The 27656-nt window shown below is 35.3% G+C and overlaps 2 protein-coding genes across 3 annotated transcripts in view; both read left to right on the top strand.

The window, feature by feature from the left end:
- Positions 1-34: 34 nt before the first annotated feature.
- gucy1a1 (guanylate cyclase 1 soluble subunit alpha 1) lies at positions 35-13075 on the top strand. Of its 2 annotated transcripts, none has more exons than XM_015344525.2 (8): positions 35-482; positions 984-1045; positions 2082-2182; positions 2294-2991; positions 5504-5995; positions 8257-8400; positions 10241-10395; positions 11165-13075. In XM_015344525.2, the coding sequence occupies exons 1-8, from the start codon at positions 237-239 to the stop codon at positions 11355-11357; spliced, it is 2091 nt and encodes a 696-aa protein (XP_015200011.1). In that variant the 5' UTR covers positions 35-236; the 3' UTR covers positions 11358-13075. The 2 variants fall into 2 exon arrangements, with proteins under 2 accessions (XP_015200011.1, XP_015200012.1); XM_015344526.2 differs by having other exon boundaries at positions 365-450.
- A 10831-nt stretch (positions 13076-23906) lies between these two features.
- The window catches only part of gucy1b1 (guanylate cyclase 1 soluble subunit beta 1), a 33954-nt gene continuing 30204 nt past the window's right edge, over positions 23907-27656 (top strand). The window contains exons 1-3 of the mRNA XM_015344742.2: positions 23907-24044; positions 24425-24498; positions 25863-25963. Of these exons, the coding sequence (XP_015200228.1) occupies positions 24042-24044; positions 24425-24498; positions 25863-25963 (178 nt within the window). The 5' untranslated portion in view covers positions 23907-24041. The remainder of the gene's footprint in view (positions 24045-24424; positions 24499-25862; positions 25964-27656) is intronic.

The raw sequence follows: 27656 nt of genomic DNA, 5'->3' as shown, positions 1-27656 counted from the left end.
TAACTTTCTATGAATATTATATTTGGATGTTGGCGCTGATGTTCTTCACATGAAATAGAGGAAAGGAAGGCTTTACAGCAACCTTTTACTTTTCATTCCGTTCCCGTAACTGTGTTTCATTGGACATGATTTCATTAAAGAATTCGCTTTGCTGCACATGGGAGCAGAATGTTTCTTGGACAATAAAGACATTTGTATTTTAGAAAGTGGGAAAGGAATCTCACAGTGTTATCAGGATGTTCTGTGCAAAATTAAAAGACCTAAAAATTTCTGGAGAGTGTCCATTCTCCATGTTGGTGAAAAACGAAGGACCTGGTGATTTTGAAGAATGCACTGGTGCTAACCAGGCAGATGTTGCATTACCAATATCAAAAGAGATGTGTGGGACTGTGCCCAGGATACAACCCCAGCGCAAGACGAGCAAGAGCAAAGTTAATCTGCATACACTAGGTGAAAGCATTCGCAAATTAGTGTGTCCAGAGGTAAATAAGTACAATGCACAATGTAATCTTATTATCGTGCTCATATTTGTCAACCTTACGTGTAGTGAGCTACCATTTCTTAAGTATTAATATAAATGGTCTTTATATTTAAAAAAAATATGATTTTCTTTCCAGATAACCGCTTTCAGTAAAATGCATATGATTGTTTTTCCTTAATTTTATTTTAAAATGATCTCATTATATAAACAGATTAATGTTATTACAAATTCTTAGAGTGTACTGATGACCTGCTGACAAGTGTTTTTTTTTTTCATTGATGCAGTAGTTGATCTAATTATTGCAGGGGTGTTCTAAACTTGCATTAGTATGGAAATTTGTAATTGATCAGTTTGTTTTTTAACTTATTCATTATTTGATTTTAGTGTATATGAGGTTTGTGATTTCCATTTATTTCACTTAAACAGCTGTAAATATTTGTCTCATGCACAGTGATGGAGCAGAATTTTGATTAACCTTCTTCAATTTCTTACCATTTTATAGAACCAGAGACTGCAAACTGCCTTTCTGAGGATGATTAAACGGCATACATTAGACTTAATGTGGTAAGAAAACAAAAATAATATAAATAACATAACATTTAGTCTGATTGGGTTTAATAGAATATTTGTATCTATGCTTTTTAACAGTTTTTTTATCCTAAAACAAAATCAACACAGCATTAGAACAAAGAACCTGATAATAATCTAGAATATGGTTTTAGTACTACTGTTAACCAGAATTAAGAACAGTAATGTTAATCAATGTACAGTCGCAACAGAAAAATCTAAATTGATCTAACCCCTTTCATTACAAAGACATTTTATACAGTATGTAAGTTCTGAATTGCAAAATGAACATTTTACTGAATGAGAGTAAATTATTTTTTAAAAAACGTTATTTTATTCAATATTTTTATGCATTTTCTTTACAGGGTTATTTTTGTATTATGTGCAAATTTCCCACATTGTTCACTATAAAATTATAGTGGCCCAGCGAATTGTAAAGAGAAAGTGTAAAGTCATTTTGAGCAAAATGTGTTCCAGTCCAGTAACTCCTACACTGATGTTAATATTAGATATCAATTAGAAAAGTATCTGACATTTTTTATCTAAAAATAAAATATTTTGTCATCCTTGACATAACATTCATTTAACAAGATACAATGACAGTAGGTTTGATTTGCACATGTAAATGCTAATTTGTAGCTTATGGATTTTAATTTCTGTGCACTGTTGCATAATATACTGTACATATGTTTAATAGAAAAAAGTGTATCTGTGTACCAAAACTGATGTAGGCCCAACTTAAATGTAAAAATTGAATTACAGACCCATCACAAATTAAAAAACTATTTCTTTTAGAAAGGTTTTTTGTTCTAATTAATACTGTAGCACTGATGAATCTCATAATTTTGCAGCCAAATTTGCTGCTGGGTTGTGGGTCAAAAGAGTCTTTAGCGAAGCAGACTATAATCATAAGATTTTCAGAACTTCTGTTTTGTAAGATGAACAATAATTGTTTTTTTTCTTAAAGGATAGACATTAGTAGTGTGCTTTGTTCATTATTAGCTGCTTTAAATTGTTACCTTTGTTTCTGTAGCCCAACTACTGTTTATTCAGATATGTGCCAAGGAGCTATCAGGAACTTTGGAAATACAGAGGTCTTCATAGAGACAATTAAGAGCTACTCAATGAAATCAGGTATATTATACTATCTTTTTTAAACTTACTATTGAAGGATGTTATTATTGTTATTATATTTCCTTATATTATTTTTCTTTTACAATTTAACTCTCATATAAATCTTTTCAGGTATACCCATGGATACAATAAAAGTTTCATTCGGCGTAGAGGTGTTTAAAACATGCTACGAGGAAGATGAGCATATTTTAGGTGTTGTTGGGGGAGCTCTTCATGACTTTCTGAACAGTTTTAATGTCCTGCTGAAGCAAAGTACATTTCAAAATGCAGAAACTGCTGCAAATGCCTCAATACTGTGCTTGGACAAAGACCCAGGACTTTTGACTGTGTACTATTTTCATCCTAACAAAGCAACTGAATTATTCTTCCCAGGAATAATTAAAGCAGCTGCCAGTTTGCTGTATAAAATGGATGTGGAAATTGTCATGGATCAGCACTGCAGCAGAGAGAGTGCTCTTGAGGTTCACCATCAGCCCTATTTACTTTATACTGTTGCTGTCAAAAACACAAAGAGTTTAACTCCTAGTCCAATGAAGACATCCTCAGTTGATGTACCTATGTCACTGTTCTGTCAGACATTTCCATTTCATGTTTTGTTTGATCAAGACATGATTTTATTACAAATTGGAGATGGCCTGAGGAGATGTTTAAACAAAAAAGATGTCCAAAAGAAAGCAAAATTTGATGAGTATTTCATCATTGCGTCTCCGCTTATAAGTTGCACTTTCCAGGGAATTTTAACCATGTTAAACACCCAATTCATTGTAAGAATAAAACAAGGAACCACGAGTGCTGACAGCACACCCAAGGTAATGCATTTATTTTACTTTATGAAGTGTTCTAATTCAAATCTTTGTGTGTTCGGCTTTGCATTTGTAAACCCCATTTAAAATAGACAGTTAGCACAAGATGGCTGCGGTATTCATATGTAAGTCACAACTTAAATGTGTACAGCTCAGATAAAAAGGCAAATTAGAAACCATTGCTGTTACCTCTGTGAATTGCATTTTAGATTATGTTTTGGACATGTGGAATTTTCCATAAAAACCATTGTATACATTCAGTAGTAACCAACAAGTTTGGTTGGTCAAAGGCAATATCTCAGACTCAGATAGGATCTGTGGCACCTGTCAGAAGCTGTCCTCTCCTTCCCAGACTCATGAGCTTTTGATTAAGGAAAATACTTCTTGAAAACTTCATAATGATAACAATGTCTTATGAATGCAACAAGAGTTTAACACGCTCCTTCTATCAACACTATATTTTAGCTAATTACTTCATTTTTAACACATTTTGATTATGGAACATCAAGAAGCCTTTGAACATAAAATTGGAAAACTTGGCATCAGGGTGTTTATAATAGTGTACATAATATAGTGGTGTATGCAGGCAGTGCATACCTTAGTGTTTCTCATCCTGGGGAGTATGGAAGACACAAAGTAGCATATGCAAACTATTTTAACATTTTTTTATAGCTAATACTACACAGGCTCTGTATGTAGTGTTTGGAGTTAGTTCAATCCCAGATGGGTTCTGAGTATTTCTGTGTGTTTCAGTTATTGATGTACTGTACATTTCAGGATCTCATTTGTCACTGTAAACTTCCCCATAAAAAGAGGCATTGTATAGAGCTGAAACAGAGTTAGGTACCACACTTCAGTAAAAATACAAGGAAAAAAATCTCCTCACCCTCTTCAGACAGATTTTAGTTTTTTCCTTGCTAATCCTGGTGTGTTCTGTGTAGTTCCTTGTGCAAAAGGCCATGAAGCATAAAAATAAACTCGATCCACTTTCCACTAAAGATCTGCAAAATGTTATTGGAAAAAAGCCTAATTTTTCACAATAGACGTGACTGCAAGTGTGCATTTCTAGCTGAACTGAAAATGTACTGCATGTATAATGTAGTAGGTTAGGCAAAATCATAAATGTTGCATAACACAAAATTAAAATCATGAGTCAAAACAACAGATTTTTCAATCATTGATTGTTAGAAGATAGAATACAGAGGTCACAGAAGTAATCTTAACAAAAATGCTGAACTTTACAACCGTGCGTGTCTAGTCTCAATGTTATCAGTTCATTGAGTTTAATGGAACAAGCAAAGGTTAATTCTATGATGAAAAGTAGAAAGAATTTCAGCTGTGGAGCGTTCTCCAGGCATGTGTAATGTTGAATCATTAGGAAAAAAATCTCCTTTTGCAGAGATGAGAGCATCACTCTTCAGTAAAAGTTAACATAAAAAGCAACTGCTTGTTTTTTTAAAAAATGTACTGTAAAATACAGCACAATATGTCAAAACCATTACAAATGGTGGCCCCCATAACAGAGTTTTAATGTGGGATACTGCTGGCAATGTAGTGAACAGATGGGGCCCTTGTCCTGTTACACTATGAAATGCAAACATTCCTATGTAACACAACATAAAATTACATTTAATTTATTAACAAATATAATAAAGAAACATTTACCTACACTTCAGAGAGGAATATAAGACCCAGAACATATTTATTCATATGTATTAGTTCACACAATTCTATACATAACTTACATTCCTTATTTTTGATAAAGACAGTGCTGTCAAACACATTTGGCTCTAGAAATGATTGTCAGATTGCCAGGATGACCATTGAACAATAAGCAAGAAATGGTTACTTTTCTTCTGTCTTCTGTTTTAAACCTTGAACTTAATCTAAAGATGATCAAAATGATTTAATGGTTCTGCACCACACATTGTATTAAAATACAGTATTATATTCAGCGATACAATGTGCATTGTTCATTCATGTTAGCAAAATAATCTAGTAAGTGAATATTCTTATCTGGAACAGATAAGACTTATCTTGTTTGCTTTGATACAAGGTTCCAAATGTTAGGTTTCTAAGTTTCTTTCTAAACTGCCATCTATAAAAGCAAATTCCATTAAAAAAATAATATATTCCTCTATTATATATCTACTTTATATATTGTCTATAAAACTGGCATTTTGTAATTTTGAATTCATAGTGGCATGATAATCGCTGTTTAGCAAAAAGTATTTTAATAGTTCCAATTTAAAAATACTATTAAACCCTAAGTATGATATTGAAGGCATTGAAAGCTTATCTTACAGCTTAACAATAAATTACATATAAACATGAACTCCTTTGCTTATATAACATGTATTATATATAATGTATTTTATAATTAGATAATTTTTGTTTGTATTATCTGTAATTTTTAGATTTTACTATCAGTCATAGACATAGATCTCATGTTTTAGTGTTTTATAAATGGTAATAGCAACTAATAATTATCATTTGTTTTCTGTTTACCTCTTTGAAGCTTATGGCAATGGATCTTAAAGGTCAGATGATCTACATTACTGAGTCAAATATCATTTTGTTTTTGGGTTCCCCCTGTGTGGACAAACTAGAAGAGCTCACTGGCCGTGGATTATACCTGTCTGACATTCCGATCCATAATGCACTGAGGGATGTGGTTCTGGTGGGTGAACAAGCAAAAGCCCAGGATGGCTTGAAGAAAAGACTGGGAAAGGCGAAGGCAGCCCTTGAGCAGGCTCACCGGGCATTAGAGGAAGAGAAGAAGAAGACGGTCGATCTGCTGTTTACAATATTTCCAGGAGCAGTTGCCCAGCAGCTTTGGCAAGGGCAGCAAGTCCAAGCCAAGAAATTTGACAATGTCACCATCCTTTTCTCAGACATTGTGGGTTTCACAGCAACCTGCTCCAAATGCACACCTATGCAGGTTGTGACGATGCTGAATGAACTTTATACCAGATTTGATTTCTACTGTGGAGAGCTGGATATCTACAAGGTGTGGTAACTTTGGTCCCGTATTGTTGTACAGTTTCTTCTCTGAGGGAAAGTGCTACACCGTACTATACAGAATTTTAGTTAGAAGTAAAAGAGTTACCAAATGTTAGGAAAGGAATGGTAGTGTTTTAAAAGCTTTCTTCAATTACTGAAATGTTATGCTTTCTTAGCTGAGTAAAGTGTACCAATGAAAACACAAACTTTGAAAAAGAGAATTATTATGCTAAATAAATTAGAATATGATGGTAATGTTCTTCAAGTGAATCTTTAAAAATGATGCAAAGTGTAAACAAAGTAAGAGTAGGAATGTTGCACATTATTTTGTTTGGTTCTTTATTTGGACTAAAAAAAAATTCCAAATATATTTATTTTCAATATAGAGGCCTTCTGTACTGACATAATTTTAAGAATGTCCTGTGGTACACAATGTTTGATAAAAGTTCATGGTGGCAAGAAATTGAAAAGTGGAAATGAACAGAAAAATGATACTCATACTGAACTGTCATAAATTTAAACAAAACAATTGACTGATTAATGCTGCACTCTTATACAATACCATGTACCTGTATATGTGGTAAACATATGTGGTAAAATATGTGAGTTAACAGAACAATATACTTTTAAATCAGCACTTTAATGTTCTTGATAATTACTAAAAATATTAACAATTATTATTATGTTTATATTATTAATATAAACATAATAATTCCAAAGGAATTAACTGAGCAAGATCACCCTCTTCAGACAGATTTTAGTTTTTTCCTTGCTAATCCTGGTGTGTTCTGTGTAGTTCCTTGTGCAAAAGGCCATGAAGCATAAAAATAAACTCGATCCACTTTCCACTAAAGATCTGCAAAATGTTATTGGAAAAAAGCCTAATTTTTCACAATAGAAGTGACTGCAAGTGTGCATTTCTAGCTGAACTGAAAATGTACTGCATGTATAATGTAGTAGGTTAGGCAAAATCATAAATGTTGCATAACACAAAATTAAAATCATGAGTCAAAACAACAGATTTTTCAATCATTGATTGTTAGAAGATAGAATACAGAGGTCACAGAAGTAATCTTAACAAAAATGCTGAAATTTACAACCGTGCGTGTCTAGTCTCAATGTTATCAGTTCATTGAGTTTAATGGAACAAGCAAAGGTTAATTCTATGATGAAAAGTAGAAATAATTTCAGCTGTGGAGCGTTCTCCAGGCATGTGTAATGTTGAATCATCTAGGGCAACAACTGTATTTAAATTCTTGTATGAAGAGGTTTGAATTATTTTTTTCTGATATAATAAGAGAAGGAAGAGGAAAATTACACATAAGCAATGCTTTTAAATGTAAATAATATTATTTACTTAATGTTGAGTTACTCTAAATAGAAGTTGATTTCTCGTAGTTTGTTGGGCAACAACTCTATTATCTAATATTATTTTAATATTTATTCAGTTGTATTGGTTTATGTGGACTGCATCTGTTTCTGTGCTTGTGACTTTTCAACCATTACTGTGTGTCTGAAAAAAAATCATAATGTTACACCTTTTAGCTTCATGTACTGTAGTCAAAACAATGTTAAAACAAAAAAGGCCGCAGATAACAGCGTAGCATGGACAATTCATTATGTGGTGATTTGGGGTTTTCTATTAACACGGTAAATGGAATTTTAAACAAATAATCAGGAGGAGGTCAAACCTTAGTCTCACCCCTTTCTTCCTTCCTTATTAATAAATATCATAATTAATATCACATCCCTGCCTCCATCGCCTCTTTGCTCTTACACTTTCTTTAAAAAGGGGGGATGGAGGTGGTTAAGTCAACTACTGTACGTCTTTACAGTCATATTATAGTTTTCTTAAACCAATTTATCCCAGTAAAGCTCACTACAATATGTGAATCATGCCTCTTCTCCACTTTAAATTGTGTTTGAACTACTGTAAAAAAGTTAAGGGGTAAGAAGGAGGGAGGGTTGAATGAATTATCTGGATTACTTAAAGAACCAAAGTACAGTATGGGAGGTCATCTCAGGAGAATGAATGTCCTTATGGCTTGGATCAGAACAGGGATATTCTTCATGATTTAAAAGAAGTAATAAAATAATCTAGAACTGTCTAATACAGTTGCTCTCAGAATAAGATTTACAGCATTTTTATTTTATAGCATTCTAAGCTTCTATTTGTGAAAAGAAGTTAAAGGATTCCACTGAAGTGTTTGCCATTTGATAATAATAAAGTTTTCACACTTCAAAAACTGTGTTTTCCATTAATTTTAGGTAGAGACTATTGGGGATGCCTACTGTGTGGCTGGCGGACTGCATAAAGAAAGCCAGACTCATGCTGTTCAGATTGCACTGATGGCACTGAAGATGATGGAGCTATCAGATGAGGTACTGACTCCCGTTGGGGAGCCCATCAAGGTCAGTGTAAGAAATAATTTCTTTAAAATGCACAACAACTGCTGTATGGTGTGTTTCTCCTAATATAATATTTTGTCAAAAACATTAATTTGCAGTTGTTGTGCATTTGGAAGGGTAGACGCTATAATCATGCTTATCAGTGATTTAATAATTTTGGAAGTCATTTTTTGTGTCCAGATCGCGATTGCCATTTTTGATATGTATGGTACATGTACAGTATTCTTTCCCTGAAAAAAAAATATATATAGTTAAGATAATCACCTAGAGGCATTTTGTTTTTTTGTGACAAGTAGCACACTCAGCTTTTGTGCCTTAGTACATGCCGCAGTATTGTGTGAAGTATGTACATAAAACAGCTGATAGATGTATTAAACCAGTAGCTCACTATTTTGTGGACTATAACAATTTCTTCAACTGATGGAAAAATAATTTACCTTACAATTTAAAAGCTGAATAAGCATATTACATCCGGGATCTCTTGATCACTGATTTAAAATATTAAAACAAATCAAGCATTTATTTTATTGTTTCATAAACATAAAAAACAATAAATATATATCAATAAACTTATGAAAGTAATATAATTAATGCATTAATGCAGTCCGGTAAAGGTTAGAGCATTATGAAGCTATATTTTTTGTATTTCATTAGAATGGAATACAAAAATTAGTTCTTCATCATAGGCTTGTTTTTTAACATACAAAAATCATACAAAATCTGAATAGAATGTACTATAGATTTGTTGCTTGATAACACAAACTAATAAACACTCTCATAAGAAAGAAAACTGCATCTGAAGTTGTTGGTGAAGAAGAATATTTCTTCAATCTCTTTAACATACTACACATGTGGGAAGTGTTTCACTAGAAGGTCACTTTGTAACCTACAAGAGTATTGGAAACCCCAAAACTAAACTAAAATACTGTAGTAGTAAACTAAACTGAAATTAGACTATAACAAGCAGTTTCCATTCTATTTCTACTAGAGTGATATCTTCTATGTTTGGAGATAACTAGTTAAACCATCTTTAATTGGAAGAGTTTGCATTATAAGCCACAATTCACATGTAATGCAAAGATGCTGATGACCCAGTGTTAGCAAGAAAATTGTTACAGCAACTTGTGAGGTGCAAATCAAAAAGCTGTTGTTGTTAGTGATGAACTTTGCCAAGTTTCAAGTCAATGAGTAGTGTTTCTAAGACAGAGGCAGATGTCAGAACATAATTTGCATCCATTGGTTTGCATAACAACAATTGTGCATCAGCTGATACTTATATGATAACTATAATGTTTGCCAGGTTTGGAGTTTGTTGGTCAGAAGTTTTAAATGGGTGTTAGAGACATCTTGGTTCATGCGAGACTCCTGCTTTTACATGTATTCATAGTTTTTATATTACAATTATACCAATTATAATTATATTTATTTGAGTTTATTACCATATTCAAAAGTGGTAAAACTATCTTTGAAATCTTTATAGTCTTCCACTATATTAGCAGCAGAGGGAAAAAGAAGAATTCTGTACTGTACATGCAGCACAAAATATACTGTAGTAGATGACAATAACTGAGCAGGCAATAATAGGTAGTGGTGCAATTGTTGTGTGACATAATGGCCAGAGTATGAGAAGGAGTGATGTGAAAGCTTTCAGTAAATTTTTGCAAAAACATTTTAATAAATAAAGTATCAGTAGTTTATTATATTTATTCCTGTCTTTGTTGCATTTCTTCATGACTGTCCAGGTAAACCACTTAAATTTCATTCTAGAAAAGATAAACTCAAGCATCCATCAGATTGAATTGTTTTCATTCCCCAGCCAAAGTACATGTGTTTGTGTTTTCAGATGCGAATAGGACTACATTCTGGCTCTGTTCTTGCTGGAGTGGTTGGAGTCAAGATGCCTCGTTACTGTCTATTTGGTAACAATGTCACATTGGCAAATAAATTTGAATCCTGCAGTCTTCCCAGACGAATTAATGTTAGCCCAACAACATACAGGTATAGAATTTTAAATATTGTATCTGCAGTCCACAAACAGATACAAATGTGATTCTGCACTCTTAACAGTTTATATCAAGTTTTGATGATCTTGGTGCACAAGTAATGATAAATCCCAGCTATTGTATGCTTATGTTTGCACACAAAATGTGCTCTTATGGAATCTGTCCACAATACAAAGGCCTCTTCTCATTTACAGTAAGCCTTTAAAACTTCATAACAGTGAAACAATGTCTGGTTAGGTGGTGCTGAAAATAAATCCACCAGCCTCTGGATTTCTTCAATTATTCAACATCTGTTCCATTTTGACTTAGGCCATATTAAAATGGTGCAAGTATTTTCCTGGAAAGATTATAGGGGCCACATTACAAAATGACAAAATGTGTCTGCACAGTTCTAAAGTTTTGTAATAGAAAGTCAGAGTCTGTATCCCAGGTGTTCAGAACTGAATTAAGTTGTGATGATCCAGCTCATTAATAAAGAATCTGTCACACCTTGCAGCACTAGACTCGGATAAAGCAAGTACCAGATCCACTCATAGTTCATTATCACTTAATTCATAGTTAAAATGTCAGATGTGGTTCATTACATTGACATTTTAATTGCTAATTTGTAGGCTGGAAAATAGAAGTGATACATTCAGTACTAGTCATCTGACCAGAAAAAAACATGAATCTTCGCACAGCCTTTGTCTTAGGAAGCATGAATTAAGTATCCTTTGCTGCTTTGCTGAATATCTTATTACTAACATTTTAAATTTTTCTTTCAGGCTGTTAAAAGACCACCCCAGTTTCATCTTCATACCCAGGACAAGGCAGGATCTGCCACCAAACTTTCCTTCTGATGTTCCTGGTATTTGTTACTTCTTAGAGGCATTTAAAGAATCTAACAGAAGGGCTTTTCACTCTGAAAGTGAAGGACATGCTTACAACAATTCAAACTTCATGGGTGAAAAAATGTAAACATGTATCCATCAATTTAACACAAAATAAATGTATGATCATCTGGGTGTCAGAACTTAGAGTATATAAATGATGAATAGATGGGAATTAAATGTAACTTTTATTATGTGAGCACTGGCAGCATTATTCTCGTACCCAAGTTGTAAGTGATACATTTGTAAAATTATCAGAAAAGTTGAACAAAATATTTTTATTCTTTCAATATATATCACTTAATTTCAAGAGAATGTTTTGAGTAATATTGCACATTATATTTTTCAGATGCATATATCATCTTCAAATTGTCTCTAAAGATAGATCACAATGAATTATATTATTTCAGTATTTTTTTATTTTTTGCTTCTTAAAAGAAAATAAACTGACTTAAGCTTGTGAAAAAAATATTTGTAATTATTAAACTATGTTCTTCTACATGTTTATGGCTGAGGGAAAAATATTTTTCAGTCACCATTAATTATGCAAAATATGGAGAATACAGAATAATAAGGATACAATCACATACAGTATTAATATCAAGTTTACACAAACCTACAATAAAATGGTATTATACATTACAGTATGTTTACAGTGACATATGTATATATTATTATGTTGGTTCATTGATTTCTAAATTAAATGTAAAGTTATGTTTTAACTTAATTATACTACATTATTTTCTATGATATATGTATTAGAGACATATTTTGATAAATATGATGATAAGAAAATGCGAAAAGATGGCCAAAATACATTTACTATTATGTCTTTTTAGTAGCTAGATTTCTCAGGGCATTTGATCTCAGAGTCAGAAGACAGGTACAGGCTTGAAGATGAAAGCTGAGACAGAGTGCCGTGGGTGTCAGATACATCTGGCAATTTGTCAGTGTCAGTGAGAAAAAGTTTTATTCACTGATGAAACTTCAGGATCGCCAAACACAGGTATAGAAGCTCCATAGTTCCTCCAATGTCCCAGAAAGAGACAGACACAGCATGATGAAAACAATGTAGTCCTACTATTAGGAATCTCCCATAGTATTGAAACAGAATGTATTCAGCCTTTTAATAATGAGTCAAGGGAGCTCAGCAACATGATCAGCTCTGTCATATTCTAATTTTACATATATTGCTGTCTGTATTTCTTCTTTATAGATCACAGCACAAAACAAATGGGGTGAACATCATCTAAGATGGGCCCCAGAGTGTTAGAGTACCTTGGCTTGACACAGCAGCAATCTCTAGAAACTAACCTAGGCAAGCACCTATGAAATTAGATTGGAAGACACATAACATGAAACAATATGTGACTTTTGATGAGCTACTAATGTTTCTACTCATGTTTTAGAAATACAGAAAGCAGGAATCCAAGACCATTCTGACATTGTGAACAGTATGACATGTCGTTGTCAGTATTGTGGTTTCATCCATTACTGTATAGTATGTTCAGTGTTCTCTATTTTGGTGAGGACTGTAGCCTTGTGCATTGTAATTTAAGCATCATTGTTGTGAAACGTCTCAATTTTGGGAAGGGTCTCTGTTAATAAAACATGTGTACTTGTAAGATGTTGTTATGTGTTAACTTACATTGTAAAAGTATTCAGATGTAAAAAAGCAAAGCAAAGGCAAACCTGCTACAGTCTGCTTAAAAGCTAAAGCTGGGACAAAAACTTATCTTTCAGCAGGCCAATGACCATAACGAAACAATTCTTTCCGGACCCTATGCGGACAACACAATCCGGGGAAAAGTGAGGAAACACTGGGGAAAAAGTCATGCAGGAGACGGGAATGAGGACAGGGGGTGGTGTCCATGGTGCGCTGGTGCACGGTGGAGGTGTGGCCGAGGCAAACAATCCAAAAGTAATCCAGATGGGGAATCCAAAAAACAGGCAATGTCCAAAGCCAGGCAGTCCATCAGGAACCAGGAACCGGGTCGGAACCGGCAGGGGGAACAGGAACAGAGACTTAAAGACATGACGGAGCCAGATGCATCAGGACCCGGGCTCGCATGATATGGAAATCAGATGCAGAGACTGACTGAGTGTCTGTCTTTTAAGGGGGATGGGAAGGAGGCTAGAACAAGGGGCAGGTGCACAAAATTAGGTCCAAAATGAAAAGAGCCGGAGCGCCCTTAAGGAGGAGGGACTACAATCGTGACAATGACCCAGAGTATAAAGTCCAAGCTACCCTCTGGCTTAACAAATGAATGTTCTTGAGTGCCCCAGTCAAAGACCTGACTCTATTCTGTTTGAAAACACATGGTAACTCTGGAAAATTGCTGTCTATCAATGATCCCCAACCAATTTTTCTTACTTTTGACCAGTTTTAGCTGTTATTGTTGACAAGATGCTTTCACCATATTTTGACTTGGGGGGGAGGGGGGGAGGAGGATGAATACTTATGCAATCAATATATTTATTTTTAAATGTATTCTCAAAACCACAATTAGTTTGCTTTTTTTACTGGGACTGAAAGTACTGCACATATAAGTAAATATCCCTTGATAAAGTAATTGTTTCTTTCCATGTTACATTTATTAATCTTTTTAGTAGTTTTCAGATATATCCGTTTGAGAAAAGCTTTTAAAACTTGAATATGTTTTGTGAGAGCAGAAAGGCTGATCTGTCTAGAGGTACAGAGGTTGCATGTATAAAGGATGAAGTAATGGGGTGCATCATCAGAATTATTACCACTACTCTCTTATTACTCCACTTATTATACTACAGTTATAACAGCAAAGATTAAAACATGATATACAGTAACATGAACTGACAGAACTGAAAACTGAGCTATAATTCTATAATATCGTTATATTATATATATTATATGACATTATATTATCATTATATCAAACATACCACTTCTCTGCTCTCCTCCCCACTGATAGCTGATGTGTGGTGAGCTTTTCTGGCACACTATGGCTGCTGCTGCTTCATCCAGGTGGATGCTACACATTGGTGGTGGTGGAGGGGAGTCCCCTTTGAGTGGAGTGTCCAGAAAAGCACTATATAAGTGTAAGCAATTATTATTATTATTATTATTATTATTATAACAAAAAGTGCCTCAGTAGCCCTTGGTACCACCTTGAGACAGTGAAAGATAAGACATCTTAACATACAGTTATCATAATGCTCGCAATCAATTCTTATGGGAAAGACAAAAAAGAAAATGAAACAAATAATATTTCAAAGATTTTCAGTAGATTTGTGTATTGAACACAGCTAAATGCAATGTAGATGGATATTGCAAAAAAACATCAACAAACAAACTGATGTCACTTTTTTCATGTTTACATTTGCTTCAAATGAACTTATCGTACTCATACCGTATGTAATGACTCACCTTTTACTCTTCATGTTTAAAATTCCTGGTATTTATAATTATTTGAAGAAGAAAGGAAAATTGGTTAAGAAACTAACTGCTAGAAGTGAAATATGAATCATAAAGGGAATCATTTTAAAATACACAAAATAAACCTATAAAAGTAATAGCTGCAGTTAGTGTATATGGACATTGCATTGAATTCAAATTTATATCCTGAACTAAAAGAGTTATGAGTACTGCTGTAATCAGCTTCTTATGAGTCATATATTTTGACAAGTTGTTCTCATGTTGAACTGTTCAACAGTTATTACACGTGCAACAAACTAAAGATAAACACAACTTTGGGGCTGGATATACAGTACAGTAGATACAATATTGGAATAATTTCTTTACTCAAAGAAAAGAATGAATATCTAATACAAATTGTATTTAAATGTTAATGTGTGTTTGAATGAAACAAAATCAATGTCTAATCTATTAATGTGATTTACTGTGACAAGGTGATATACTTCTCAAAACCTTTGTTTGGAACGGAAAACATTGTGCTTCACCAGCAATTATCTCATATCATCTATCATGACTTTGATTTGTTTGTGTATTTCAAAGCACAGGATCCAATTCTGTGGTAGATGCAGGGTATTTATGCCTAGAGAACTGATACTTGAACCATTTGAAAAGATTTTTGAATTGGGGTTTCTAATTCAATAGATACAGCAGATAGTCATAAAGACATCAGCAACATCTAATTCTATAATTTCATACTCTGTATACTGTATAAGGTTTGAACTACCCGTAATCATATAGCAGTATGACTATATAGTAATGTTCATTGTGCTATGTACTGCAATGAAACAAGTAATAGGTTTATTCCATGCTGAAAAGAGAAGAGAGAAAACACAATATTTCGGCTGTGAAGCCTTCTTCAGGGTTTTCTTTTCAGCATGGAATAAACCTATTATTTGTTCCTTTGTAGACTACGCATGCTGATGCAGCTTCCCACCTGTGCTATGTACTGTATAACAGTGTATTAAAACCCAATCTTAACGCAGAGAAATCTTTTTTATCTGTTAATTAATTTTGTAGTTATAAAGTATGCTGTATCCTCATTATACCAATATGGATAATGAAACATTCTGTACAACTTAACCAATACAAGCCAGTGTTAAACACAGATAACATGCATAGGTCACTAGCTAAGTGGATCCAGTACTAGACAGTTAAGCAGGTTGGAGAGTCCCAGAGCAGGGATAGCAGTTGTTTAATGTGATAAATCAAAAGTTAGCTAAGCCATGCTGTATCTGGAGCAGGGGTGGACTAAGGGGTCATTTGTAATGGGCTAGGAACAGAATATTTGTGCTGATCATTCCAAACCATGTATGCTGAAGTTTTTTCTTTAAAGTGGCAGATAGGAAACTTTAAAATGCCTCAAAAACATAAAAGGCAATAAACTAGGAAGCAAGTCCAGCACAGTCCTGCATATCAGAAGTAGTGTTGTCCGTAACTCTCTTATCCCCCGAAGAAGAAGCTAGATGCTGTGAAGGAACAAGTAATCGGTTTATTCCACGGTGAAAAAAAGAAAAAAAGAAAACACAATGTTTTGGCCGTGGAGCCTTCTTCAGGTGTGAGCCTTCCTGAACGACTTCCTGAGGACTGAACGACTGAACCTTAAAATGCATTTCTGAGAAATGAAGAGAACAGAAGTGATTTTAGGGATAGTTTTCTATATATGAGGGAAAAGTGACTTCCTTTTAGTACCCACAATGGGTGAACTTGTATGTCTGCAATAGACTAGTTTAGAAATACAATTCTCACAACTTGGCAGCAGTTTAGCCTGTCTTATCTTTAGGAACGACAAAAAGAGAGTTTTGTTATGCAGAAACCAGGATATTCTACCTAAAATGTTGTATCTCTGCTATTTTGCACCAAGGCTGCTTTGGACTATGGAAGGCTTGGAACTAAAAGTGTGGATAAATAGATGCATTTTTGTGTTGTTTAAAGTAAATATTCATCTGCCTTTAAGGTTAATAATAATACTTATAATTAATAATTGCTTACACTTCTATAGTGCTTTTCATGACACTATACTCAAAGCGCTTTACAGGTAATGGGGACTCCCCTCCACCACCACCAATGTGCAGCATCCACCTGGTTAAAGGTCATTAGGTTATATCTAAGTAGCCTTCCTGTGTCATGGAAGCAGAAACAACACATCATCTGCAATTAATTTTAATTCCTAGCAGATGATGGGGTGTTTAATCCCCTATTTTAAACTGGTGTCACATCTTTACCATTTTACTTTTACATTAATAAAACACCTATCATATGCACCAGCTTAGCTAGTTTATAAAAAGAGACATCTCTCCTAATTTATTGCAATGTCATTAAGATACAATGTAGCTATAATTATGGGTATTAGGTCAATAAGGCAACCAATTAATCTGCAAACACATTCTGAAATATCAACACATGTTCTACTTTTCAAAGAAAACTGCTGGGTGAAAACGATTTTGTGGTTTCTTTCAACATAAAGGAATCCAAAAGTTTGCAGACAGAGGCTTTCAACTATCTTTATTTAGACACAAGTACATCTCATGCTAATAATTCTAAAATTCCTCATCTTATTGTTATGGGCATGCATTTTTAAGGGTTCTGGTGCTTTATAATTTCCAAACAAATCAATAATAAAATGCATTATAGCATTCTTCAAATGATTCTGCATAGCAATAATAATCCAAGTAGGTTTTGAAAATTAAAAACTAGTTTAATACCTGGGGTGCTATCGGTGTGTAGTTACAATGTTCAGTCCCTGTAACTCTGGTTTCATTCCAGGTACTCCAGTTTCCCCCAGCAATCCAAAGACCTACTGGTATGTTTATAGACTTCTGAGAAAATCGGTCCAGGTTTGAGAGTGTGTATGTGTGTACCCTGCCATGGACTGGCTTCCTGACAAGGGAATATCCCTCCTTTTGCTTCTTGCTGGCCGGAATAGGCTCTGGCTCCCATGTGACCCTAAATTGAATGAGGTGGTTAAAAAATAGATATATGGATGGAATTATTTCACTCCCTTACATGGCATTTGTGTTCTCTTATTCTCTAGCACAGCTTAATAATAAAGTAAAGACCTAAATTTAAACAAATGTTTATTAAGCTAACAAATGTCACTATCCTATATGCAGTATTGCACAACATACAATGGTTACAGTATGAATGGATATGTACAATTCAGTTAGTTTGAGAGCCCTATCTTCTGTAGACTTGAAAGTGCAGAATTATATTCTTAGAATCTGAAGACAGCAAAACTTTAATAGAACAAAGAGAAAAAACCTGCATCCCAATAAACAAAACAATCTCTTCTAATATCTTATTCTAACCAGACGCTCACATATACTGTATAGTAGATGGAAACCAATTTCCCTCTTCTAACAAAGGCATAATTAAAACAGGAGAGACATTTTAAGCCTGTGCGTTCCGCAATAAAAGAAATCAGACTGTTCAAATCAATAAGACAATACTATCTATTACTGTACTGTAAGCTCAGTACTCAAAATTCAGATCAATTTAAATTTCAGTTCAATACTTTATTGTCCTGACAACAACGTTGATTGGAATTTGCTCCAGTGCAACCCGAATAAAAAAATGGCAAAAACAACAAAACACATTTTAAACATCCAAGATCTTACATATTGAGGTGCCTAGTTTCCACTAGATAGCTGCTATTTCGGAACCGAGTAGTACTGCATTTGATGCCTTGAAACCTCCTCCCCAAAGGGAGAAATTTAAAAAAAGGGGCTAGTAGGATGGAAGGGGACTGTGGTCACCTTCTTAGCTTTTTGTCCGATGCGGCTGTCGTAAATTAAAGGCAAGAGAGGGAGGATTACATCCAGCAATCTTGAATGTTGTGCATTCGACTCTTTCCGGCTGTTTCCTCTCTTGGGCAGTTCTAATGCCGTTATTGAGAAGGCAACCACACTCTCAATCACTCTCAGTCATTGCTTCCTGATTCCAAACTTTCTCAATTGTCGTAGGGAAAATGAGATCCCTCACTACAAACGGACCAACTTAAAATATTAGGCATTGTGTCCTGAATAAACACTGGATATCCAAAATTGTTTTAAAAAATGTTTTTTTAACTTGCCACTTACCGGTACAGTTTTTAGATTCAGTAAACTGTGATACAATTGTTTCTAATGTTACTGTAGGGGGAAAACAAAATACAGAGAAGGGTTATTCAATCATAGTATTTGCATACAGTAGTTTGCTTAATATTTCCTTTTGCTTAGTATTTCCTTTTATTTTATTAAATAGCAAATTTAGATTCTGGAATGAAAAATAATTCAAATATAATCGATTGTATAATGTTCTTGCTGAGAAGAACAAACAAGACATTTTCTCAGAATGTTGTGTATTTCAGTCTCTCCTATTTTCTTTTCATGTTGAAACTAAGCTCTGCATGTTCCTTTTGCAGGGCAGGTTTGATGATGTGCTGGTTAGTGCTGTTGTCACAGAGCTCCAGGGCCCTGAATTCAATTCACAATGTGCTTTCTGTATGTAGGTTATTTGTTCTCCCTGCGTTCGTGTGGATTGTTTCTGTTTTCCTTCCAGAAACATGCTAGGTAGGTTAATAAAATAGTAACCCTGGTCCTTGAGTACCGAGTTTCTGTTGCCACATTTTAATTAGCACCTACTGGTTTCTAAATAACAAAAGATCTTCTCACAGAACAGTTTGCTCCTTAAAATAATGGGAACCTTTTTTCTAAGCCAGATAATGCAGAGATAATCTGCCTCATGGGTACTAAAAGAAATAAAACATGCTTGAAATAAAAAAACTCAGGATTTTGCCTCTAAATTTTGTTTAACTCTTCTGTGATCAGAGATACTTACAATGTGTGCCTATCTGCAAAGAGTGGGCCAGAATGTTTTGGATATTATAGAGCCTTGGATCCGGAGAAAGGTGGAACACTCACAGTGCCCTGCTCCTTCTTGCTCAAGAGGATATAGCAAAGTGAAATATTCAGCTGGAACAATTATCCTATTGATGGATATTTCCCACCTTCCACCTTGACCAGTAAACCAGTAAACCAACTTGACAAGGACTCTGCAAACAAAATATGAAAATTTTGTTCAAATTTGAAAACGATAGAAAATGGCCAAATATGATTTTGAGCAGGTTGTGAGGAGAGGTAAGGCTAATTACAAGTATAAGCTGGAGAACAGGTTCCATGCCAGGGATAGATGAGGGGTGTGGCAGGGTCTCCAGCTAATCACTGTCTTTAGGATCAAACACACAGCCTATAACAACAATCCTAATTCCTGATTACCTCAGGAATTTTTTTTTGTAGATTTGACGGACTGACAACTAATCAACCGAGTCTACCTACAGTTGTGGAGCCCCTGAAGCCACCTTTTGAGAGTCAGGAGCATGAAGTGTCTCCTACACAAATCTGCTACACAAAGAACACAGCAGGAAGGCAGCGTGACCTGATCTAGTGCCCAAAGCAACTCTTAAGTGCTGTGCCTATCACTCGTTCCTGCTCTTACTGCCATTTTTAATATGTCATGACCTGTGTAAAGTTCTTGCATTGTTATGATGCATTGGTCAGGACCCTATGCAGATGGTATAATCCAGAAATATTACGGACAGAAGGAGGAGACGACGAGGAACTGGGCAGGTAGACAAGGTTTAAAAACCGGAGTAGGATCAGGTGCAGGAATGGGGAATAAACCCAGATGGTCAGGATGCTGTGGTGAAGCCTATGCCGTCGGGTCTCTCCTGGACCAGCTGGTAGGCGGGCTTCTGGGCGTCCATCTTCCAAAGTTGAGCCCAGAATGGTAGGAGCATCTGGTTTAAATAGGTAGGGACTGGATAGGAGGCAGCCCCTCCTCACAAAATCCAAACTAAAATGGGAAAGCACCCTTAAGAGGAGGGACTTCTGATCGTGACATGCATGTTTTAAATCTGCAGTGATGACTCCAGTTCCAAAAAACCTAATGTCAGTTGGCTGAATGATTATAGCTCATGGCTCTGACCTCAGTTATTATGAATGTTTTTGAGAGACTGGTTTGTAACCATCTTTCCAGTGTTGAGTTAGACCCTTACCAGTTTGCTACAGGACTAATAGGTCCATAGGTGATGCTGTTTCTCTTTGCCTTCATTCCATCCTGTAGCACCTTGAGGCTCCTGCTTCCTATGCATGGGTCCTGTTTAATGACTACAGCTCAACATTTAATACAATTGTGCCTCTAAACCTGTTTAATAAACTTCAGAAATTTGGGCACCAGGAAAATCCTAGATTTTCTATCTGAAGCAGGTGGTGAAGATGGGTTACATACTTCCTAAGTCTATGACTCTAAATACTGCTGCTTCCCAATGCTGTGAACTCTACTGTCACCACTCCTTTACTCATTATACATGAATGATTGTGTCTCTTTTTCGGGGTCTGTAATAAAACTCGCAATGACACAGCATTAGTAGGTGCTCATCATGTAGAAAGCCCACTTGTGCAAATTTTAATTCTCACTGAACATGACTGCCCTGTCCCTTAAAGCAGATACAGTATACTGCTCTAGAATAATGCAAATGATTGACTTACATGAAACCTTACAGATTTTTTTATTAGTCTTGCATTTACCATGTCCTTGAATAATCATTAGTTACGAGTTTTAATATTCTCCAAAGAACAGCAGCAGATATTTGGAGTTTGTTGCAATTGTGGAAATGTTTAGCTTGCTGCAAATCTCAGCTTTTGTTCACTTTTTGTCAAAATCTATTTGTCGCAACTGACCCACTGTGATAAATAAATTCCCCTAATGAGTTAGATATTATATGAACATAAAAACTGAAAACAAGTAATAATAATAATAATAATAACAATAATAACAATAATAATAATAATAATAATAATAACAATAACAATAATAATAGACTGCATTGGAAGGCAATCAGGGGTATCTCAGGTTAAATACTAAAATCATATACTATATTTAATGAAGTATGAGAAACACTCCCACTTTGATCACCAGTAATAAATTCTAGTCATCTTAGGAGATGGACAATTGAAAGCATATTAAATAATGATGATGATGTTGTGGTTTGGGGTGACCCCTAAATGCAGGAACTGATTTTCCTTTGTCACTGACTATGCCATTTAGCAATTGTAATGTGTACTAGGACCGTCACAAGTTCTTTTTGTCCCCCCGAACCACCAGTACATCCAGACAAGACAGTTATCATATATAATAACCCATTTTATTCCGATGTTCTTATAACATAAAAATAACCAGATAACACAGCCATGACTGCTCACCACATGCAGAGAACACAGGACACGACTTACTCATAAGAACCCTAGTCCTCGATCTCCGGTTACCAGTACCAAATGACCCAAAAGAACAGTCATGTATTGCCCTTCTGCAGAATCAACTCCGGTCAATAACCTGGTGTCCCTTCCTACACCATAGTGAAGAATCAGTGAAGTTCCAGGCATCCTCCTCAGTCCTGGGTGTCCTAAACAATGTGCCCTTGCTGTTCCCCCACTACCCTGTTAGTCACGACTCACAACCCACTGGAGCTCAGCAGATGTGAGGCTGGTCAGTACATGGATGAAGACCTCCTGGGAAAAACTAAGGTTGCTGCTGGAAGTACTGTAGTGTTAGTGGAACCAGTAGGGGGCACTCACCCTATAGTCTGTGTGGGTCCTAACGTGTCAGTATAGTGTTAGGGACACTATACAGTAAAATACACCATCCTTCGAAAGAGACTCTGTGGTCATTAAAAATCTCAGGGCGTTTCTCGAAAAGAGTAGGGGTGTTACCCTGGCGTCCTTGCCTTTACCAGTCATGGCCTCCTAATAATCCCCATCCATAAATTGGCTTCCTCACTCTGTTCTCCTTCCCACTGATAGCTGGTGTGCGGTGAGCATACTGGCGCACAATGGCTGCCATCACATCATCCAGATGGGTCCCCATTACCTGTGAAGTGCTTTGGGTGGAGTGTCCACCCTATGTAAGTGTAAGGAATTATTTATGAATTAAATAATAATCATAATATTATTCATAATAATAATCATAATCTCTAAGTCCAGTTTTGGGTAAAGGGGGAGAAAGATGATGCTGGGGTTTTCCTCCACTGCTCCCCGTCCCTGGTCTCTCAGGTGCTCTGAGTCCCTGGGCCGAACTGCAGCAAACTCTCGCAATTCTTCCTTCTCCAAAAGTCCTGAGCTCTCTCCTCACTGGGCTATCTGAAGCACCCCTAAACAGGCTCATGACTCACACCCCAGGTGTGGGGTGGGCATGTCGCAATGTAGTCTTGCATGTGGTCTGAGGTGATCAACTTCATGTAGATGGTCAGATGTATCGATGCAGTGTGTATTCACACACTGTCCCAGATCCCCCTTCACTGACAAAGGAAAGCTTAAGAACCTGAGGCAATGAAATACAGATGCACAACCCTTACAGAGATAGCTATATATTCAATGTGGGTAGCTGCGTCAGCATGCTACATGCTGACCATGCGTCAGCATGGAATAAACCTATTACTTGTTCCTTTGCTATATATTCAATGCCCACTTAAGATCCAACATCCCCAGTCACCTTTCTTCTCACTCCCATTATTTTGACTCAGTGAACGTGACAGTGTGAAAGACATCTTTTATGGTGGAAAAAGTAAGGTAATCGAAAGTGTCATATTGTAAAAATTAAATTTGCTCCTTTTCAGATTTTTATGGTTAATTTTGTAGGATTAAGAGATGTTCAATGAGCACTGACATTGAATTAAAGTTGAGCTATATCTGAAAAAAAAAAACAGTTAATGAGGCAATTTCCAAACAAAGCTGCGCATCATGCGCATCCTCTTTCGTAAAAATCCGAAAATATAATAAAGATAAAGAAATACAAAAAGGGTTGGCAATGAAAAGCTTTCTAACTAGTGTTCATTTTTTGCCTTACACAAACAACAGTACAGGAACCTGTTCTGCCTTCATAATATGAACCTCATGTTGATAGACGCTCCGATAACAAACATAGAAAGAAACAAATAGAATATGTGACGTTATGTTACATAAAAATCAATTACTACAATTTTGTCCAGCATTTCTAAACTCACTAACCATAAAAGAGTAGGAATATTCAACATAAAATCATTTTACAAACCACCAATTAATCTCAAACGTTGTCCTGTACAACTTTGTCCCTCCCCGTTTCTCTCAGTGGGCTGTGACAGTCTGGTGCGTTGAACTATCCTCGAACAATAATTGGAGCTGGCTGATGCCAATCGGAGGGAAAGAATTTGCAGTTGGGAATGTTTCTTCGTGTAGAAGGTAGACGCTGAAATTGTAACATTAACTCATCACCTTTTTGAAGAAGGGATCAAGAACTGTAATTTGTTTCAAAATGGTATGTAAAATATTTGCTTATAAAATATGCAACGCAGTTTGCAAGTGCATCCTGAGCAGAACGGTGTTTCTGTTTGAGAAACGTACATTTATATACAGTAGTTGAATATGGACGTTGCCTATATTTCTTTACAAAAATATTCACTTGTACATTTTTATTTCATTTTCAATGAATGCGAAAATACATTGTTGTATTAACAGTTAGCAGTGTATCCAAGTCATGGTTTCACCGAAGTGCGAAAGGCTTATCTATGCCTGTTTTATAATAATAACATTTACAGCAACGCGACTTGGTATGACATCCAAGGAAAAACAGTGGTTCGTAAAATATTCCCCCAGGTACAGATGACTCTTTTTTTTTCGCTTTTCTGAACATTTCAGTATGGCTTTGTCAATCACGCCCTGGAACTCCTGGTTTTAAGAAATTACGGCCCTGAAGTGTGGGAAGACATCAAGTGAGTTACGAATTTAATTAAATTCAAAATCCACTGAGTGCAGAAAGCAAATTAGACGTTCGTATAGTTATTTTGGAGTGTCAGTTTTTTTTAGAAATACTTAAAACCACTTTAATATGCATTAACTATATTTCATTTTAATGTATCCCGTCTTAATATGTTAAGTGGTGTAACTACTAAAATTGTACTACTAACGCTCCTTCTACAGGTTTAACTACATCTGCTACAATGCTTTCCCATTTTTACAACAGCTTTAAAGTATTGACACTACTGCTTCTAACAATAAGAATCTTGATAATTATTGGAATTAGGAGAAACTTGAATATAGAACAGTCTTTCCACACTGCATCACAAAAAGGGCCTTTAGCTGAGTTTATAAACAATAACTCTTCAAGAGCACGGGCAACCATTTAATTCTGTTTATTTTACATTATTTGCCTTTTTAATGCAAAGAATTATACTCTTGAGTTTAAGAGCTTAAACACAGCTGTTCAAGCATTTAGAATTCCTAATTTAGCCCTTCCATATGAAAAATAATATAGGCAGTTGTCAACTGTTGAAATTCAAAGAATTGAGGTAATAAAGTAAACCCACATGATAATGCAATTTCTGCAGTTCTTTCAGTTGGCAGTGAAACTTTGGGAGTTGAAGTAGCTGCTGTCTCAAACCATTTGTCCCAAATTAGTTCCAGTTATCAGATACAACAAACAAAAATTGTACAAGTTATATACATCACCTAAGGAGGAGACTTGCACATAGGAAGTCACAGATTAATGTAAAATACAGTTTTGTGCCTGAATTGTTTTTATCTTAAGTGATAAATAGGATGCTCATTAATTTAACGTCAAATTGGAACAGCCTGATGTGGTATCCTGTTTAATTCCCTCAACTCTCTTATTCCCAGCTCTAGCATAGCCAATTTCCCAATATAGTAACTAATAGAAGAGAACTCTGTAAATTGAAGAGGCCCTGTTCATCTCATAAGGGAATATCCAAGCATTTGCTATGACAACAATTCTTGCTTTTTAGAGTGCAGATGTTGTCCACTCTGTACTTCATGTTTCAATCTGGCAGAAATTTCACGTGTTTTCTTATTTCTGGAAGTTAAAATTATGAGTTTATAAGAATTTTAATTTTAGAAACTCAGAAGTTTGCCGTTTTTGGGCCATTTCTCAAATTATGCTGGAGAAGTTTGAGTTTTAGATAAGCATTTTTTGGCAACTTTCTTATCCAATCATTATTTAGTTAAATGCTGTTGATGTTTCATAAAGGACTTCAGAAAGCAGTTACTGACTTTTTGTAAAAGAGAACTTCTGGATTTTGCTGGAAACAAGAATGTAATGTCTGTGTGAATATTTTCTCAGGAAAGAAGCTCAACTTGATGTCGAAGGCCAGTTTCTGGTCAGATTAATTTATGAAGATGCCAAAACCTATGATCTCGTTGCTGCTGCAAGCAAAGTTCTGAGTAAGTGTGTAACGCCAGAAACATTGAAATATAATGAATTCCTTATGTCAAAAATCATGTCAATCTCTTAATTCTTAATCATGGTAGTATGTTGCTTGCCCCAAGAACTGTTTTAACTGAAATCACTCTGACTTTCACTATGATGTGGCTGCTACTCAGTGTTTTGCTTCCTCTTTAACCTGCCTTTACTGTTTATGGCCTAAATTTTTATTTTTAGTGTAAAAAAAGTAAGAAGTGCCCATCTATTGTAGGAATGCTAAATTTAACAAGAGGTTTTCATTGTTGTACAACAGTATTTACAGGCAGCGGGACTTACTTGTCCCAAAAATTATCTTTGCACCTATGTTAAATGTACAGTACCCATGCTGAATATTATAATGTTATTAGGTTGCCTAATGATTGTTTTATATGAGGTGTGTATACCTCCTTTTATTAGGTACATAAATGTATCAGTTTGACATTTTTCAGAGTTCAGTGAAAAAACATTTCACATGTAGTGATCTTCAAAAAGCAGTTCATGTTTTTCATTCACACAAGGGAAAACTTTGCAGAGTTTGCATCTTAAAAGAGGCTGACATTCAATTTTCTGGAAGCACATAATTCACATCTGGCTCTTTGGGAGAAAAACCCTGGCCAATGTCCACCTCTATTCTGCAATCCAATGTCTTTTGGTATTGCAATGCAGTATCGCGAGGCCAAAGGTTCAGCCTTAAAGTTTATAGAATTGTTTTACCAGCAAAACTCTGAAGTCTCAATAGGCCATCAAGATCACTTAATTCTCTGTGGTTGTGTATAGTAACCAGATAGCTAAAAGACATACAAGCATTTTTAACATACTGTATTAAGAAGGGGATAAATAAATCTGAACATTGTGTATTTATAAATGTATGTAATTAGGTTTTACTGCTATATCATTGAGTCCACCTTTTCATACAATTCCATCTTATTTTAGTATTGAAAAATCTTGATGTACACTTCTGTTTCTTTTGTTAAATCAACCTTTAGTTACAGCTCATCAAGAATATGAATACATTTGGTGGCTACTGTACATTTTAGAATGTGAAAATATGTTTTTCCCTAAAACTGTTAGTGCTAGTTTAACAGGGACTTGCATTACCAATAGAGCAGTTATTGCTGATGCCTCTCAGCTCTAGGGTTCTGAGTTTGATTTCTACCCTGGGTGCCATCTTTGTGGAGTTTCTTTATCTCTATTTTATCTTATTTTTGGAGGGGTAGTCTAGTTTTCTCCTGCCTCAGTATTCCAAGACCTGTGGATAAAATTTGACTTGTGCAAGACAATTAGTGTTTATGTCCCCATGAGGAGGAGATCTGAGCATCTCTACCCTGACAATGGCTCTGCTGCCTCTCTGTCTCATGCTCTGTATTAAATATGGGTTGCATTTGAAGTCACCTCTGTTTTATATTTTGATTTATCTGGTCATACTAGGAAACTCCTCATGTGATAGTGGACCAAAAATATATCAGCTCAGTTTTTCCTGTGTTGGATTACTTTTGCAGGGTACCTTTACTTTCTTTTTTATGTAAGAAGTTATATCAAAACCTTACATAAGTTCTACTTGGTAGAATTTATTTAATCATGTTTTATGGAGTAACTTCATTGTGATACCCATTTAAAGAGATCTTTTTGGGAAACAAAGTAAAGGTGCTGTGTATATACTAGCTTCAAGATGAC

This window comes from Lepisosteus oculatus, chromosome 1 (genome assembly GCF_040954835.1).
Source record: "Lepisosteus oculatus isolate fLepOcu1 chromosome 1, fLepOcu1.hap2, whole genome shotgun sequence".
In the NCBI taxonomy this organism is placed as follows: domain Eukaryota; kingdom Metazoa; phylum Chordata; class Actinopteri; order Semionotiformes; family Lepisosteidae; genus Lepisosteus; species Lepisosteus oculatus.
This window is presented reverse-complemented; position numbering and strand designations above follow the sequence as displayed.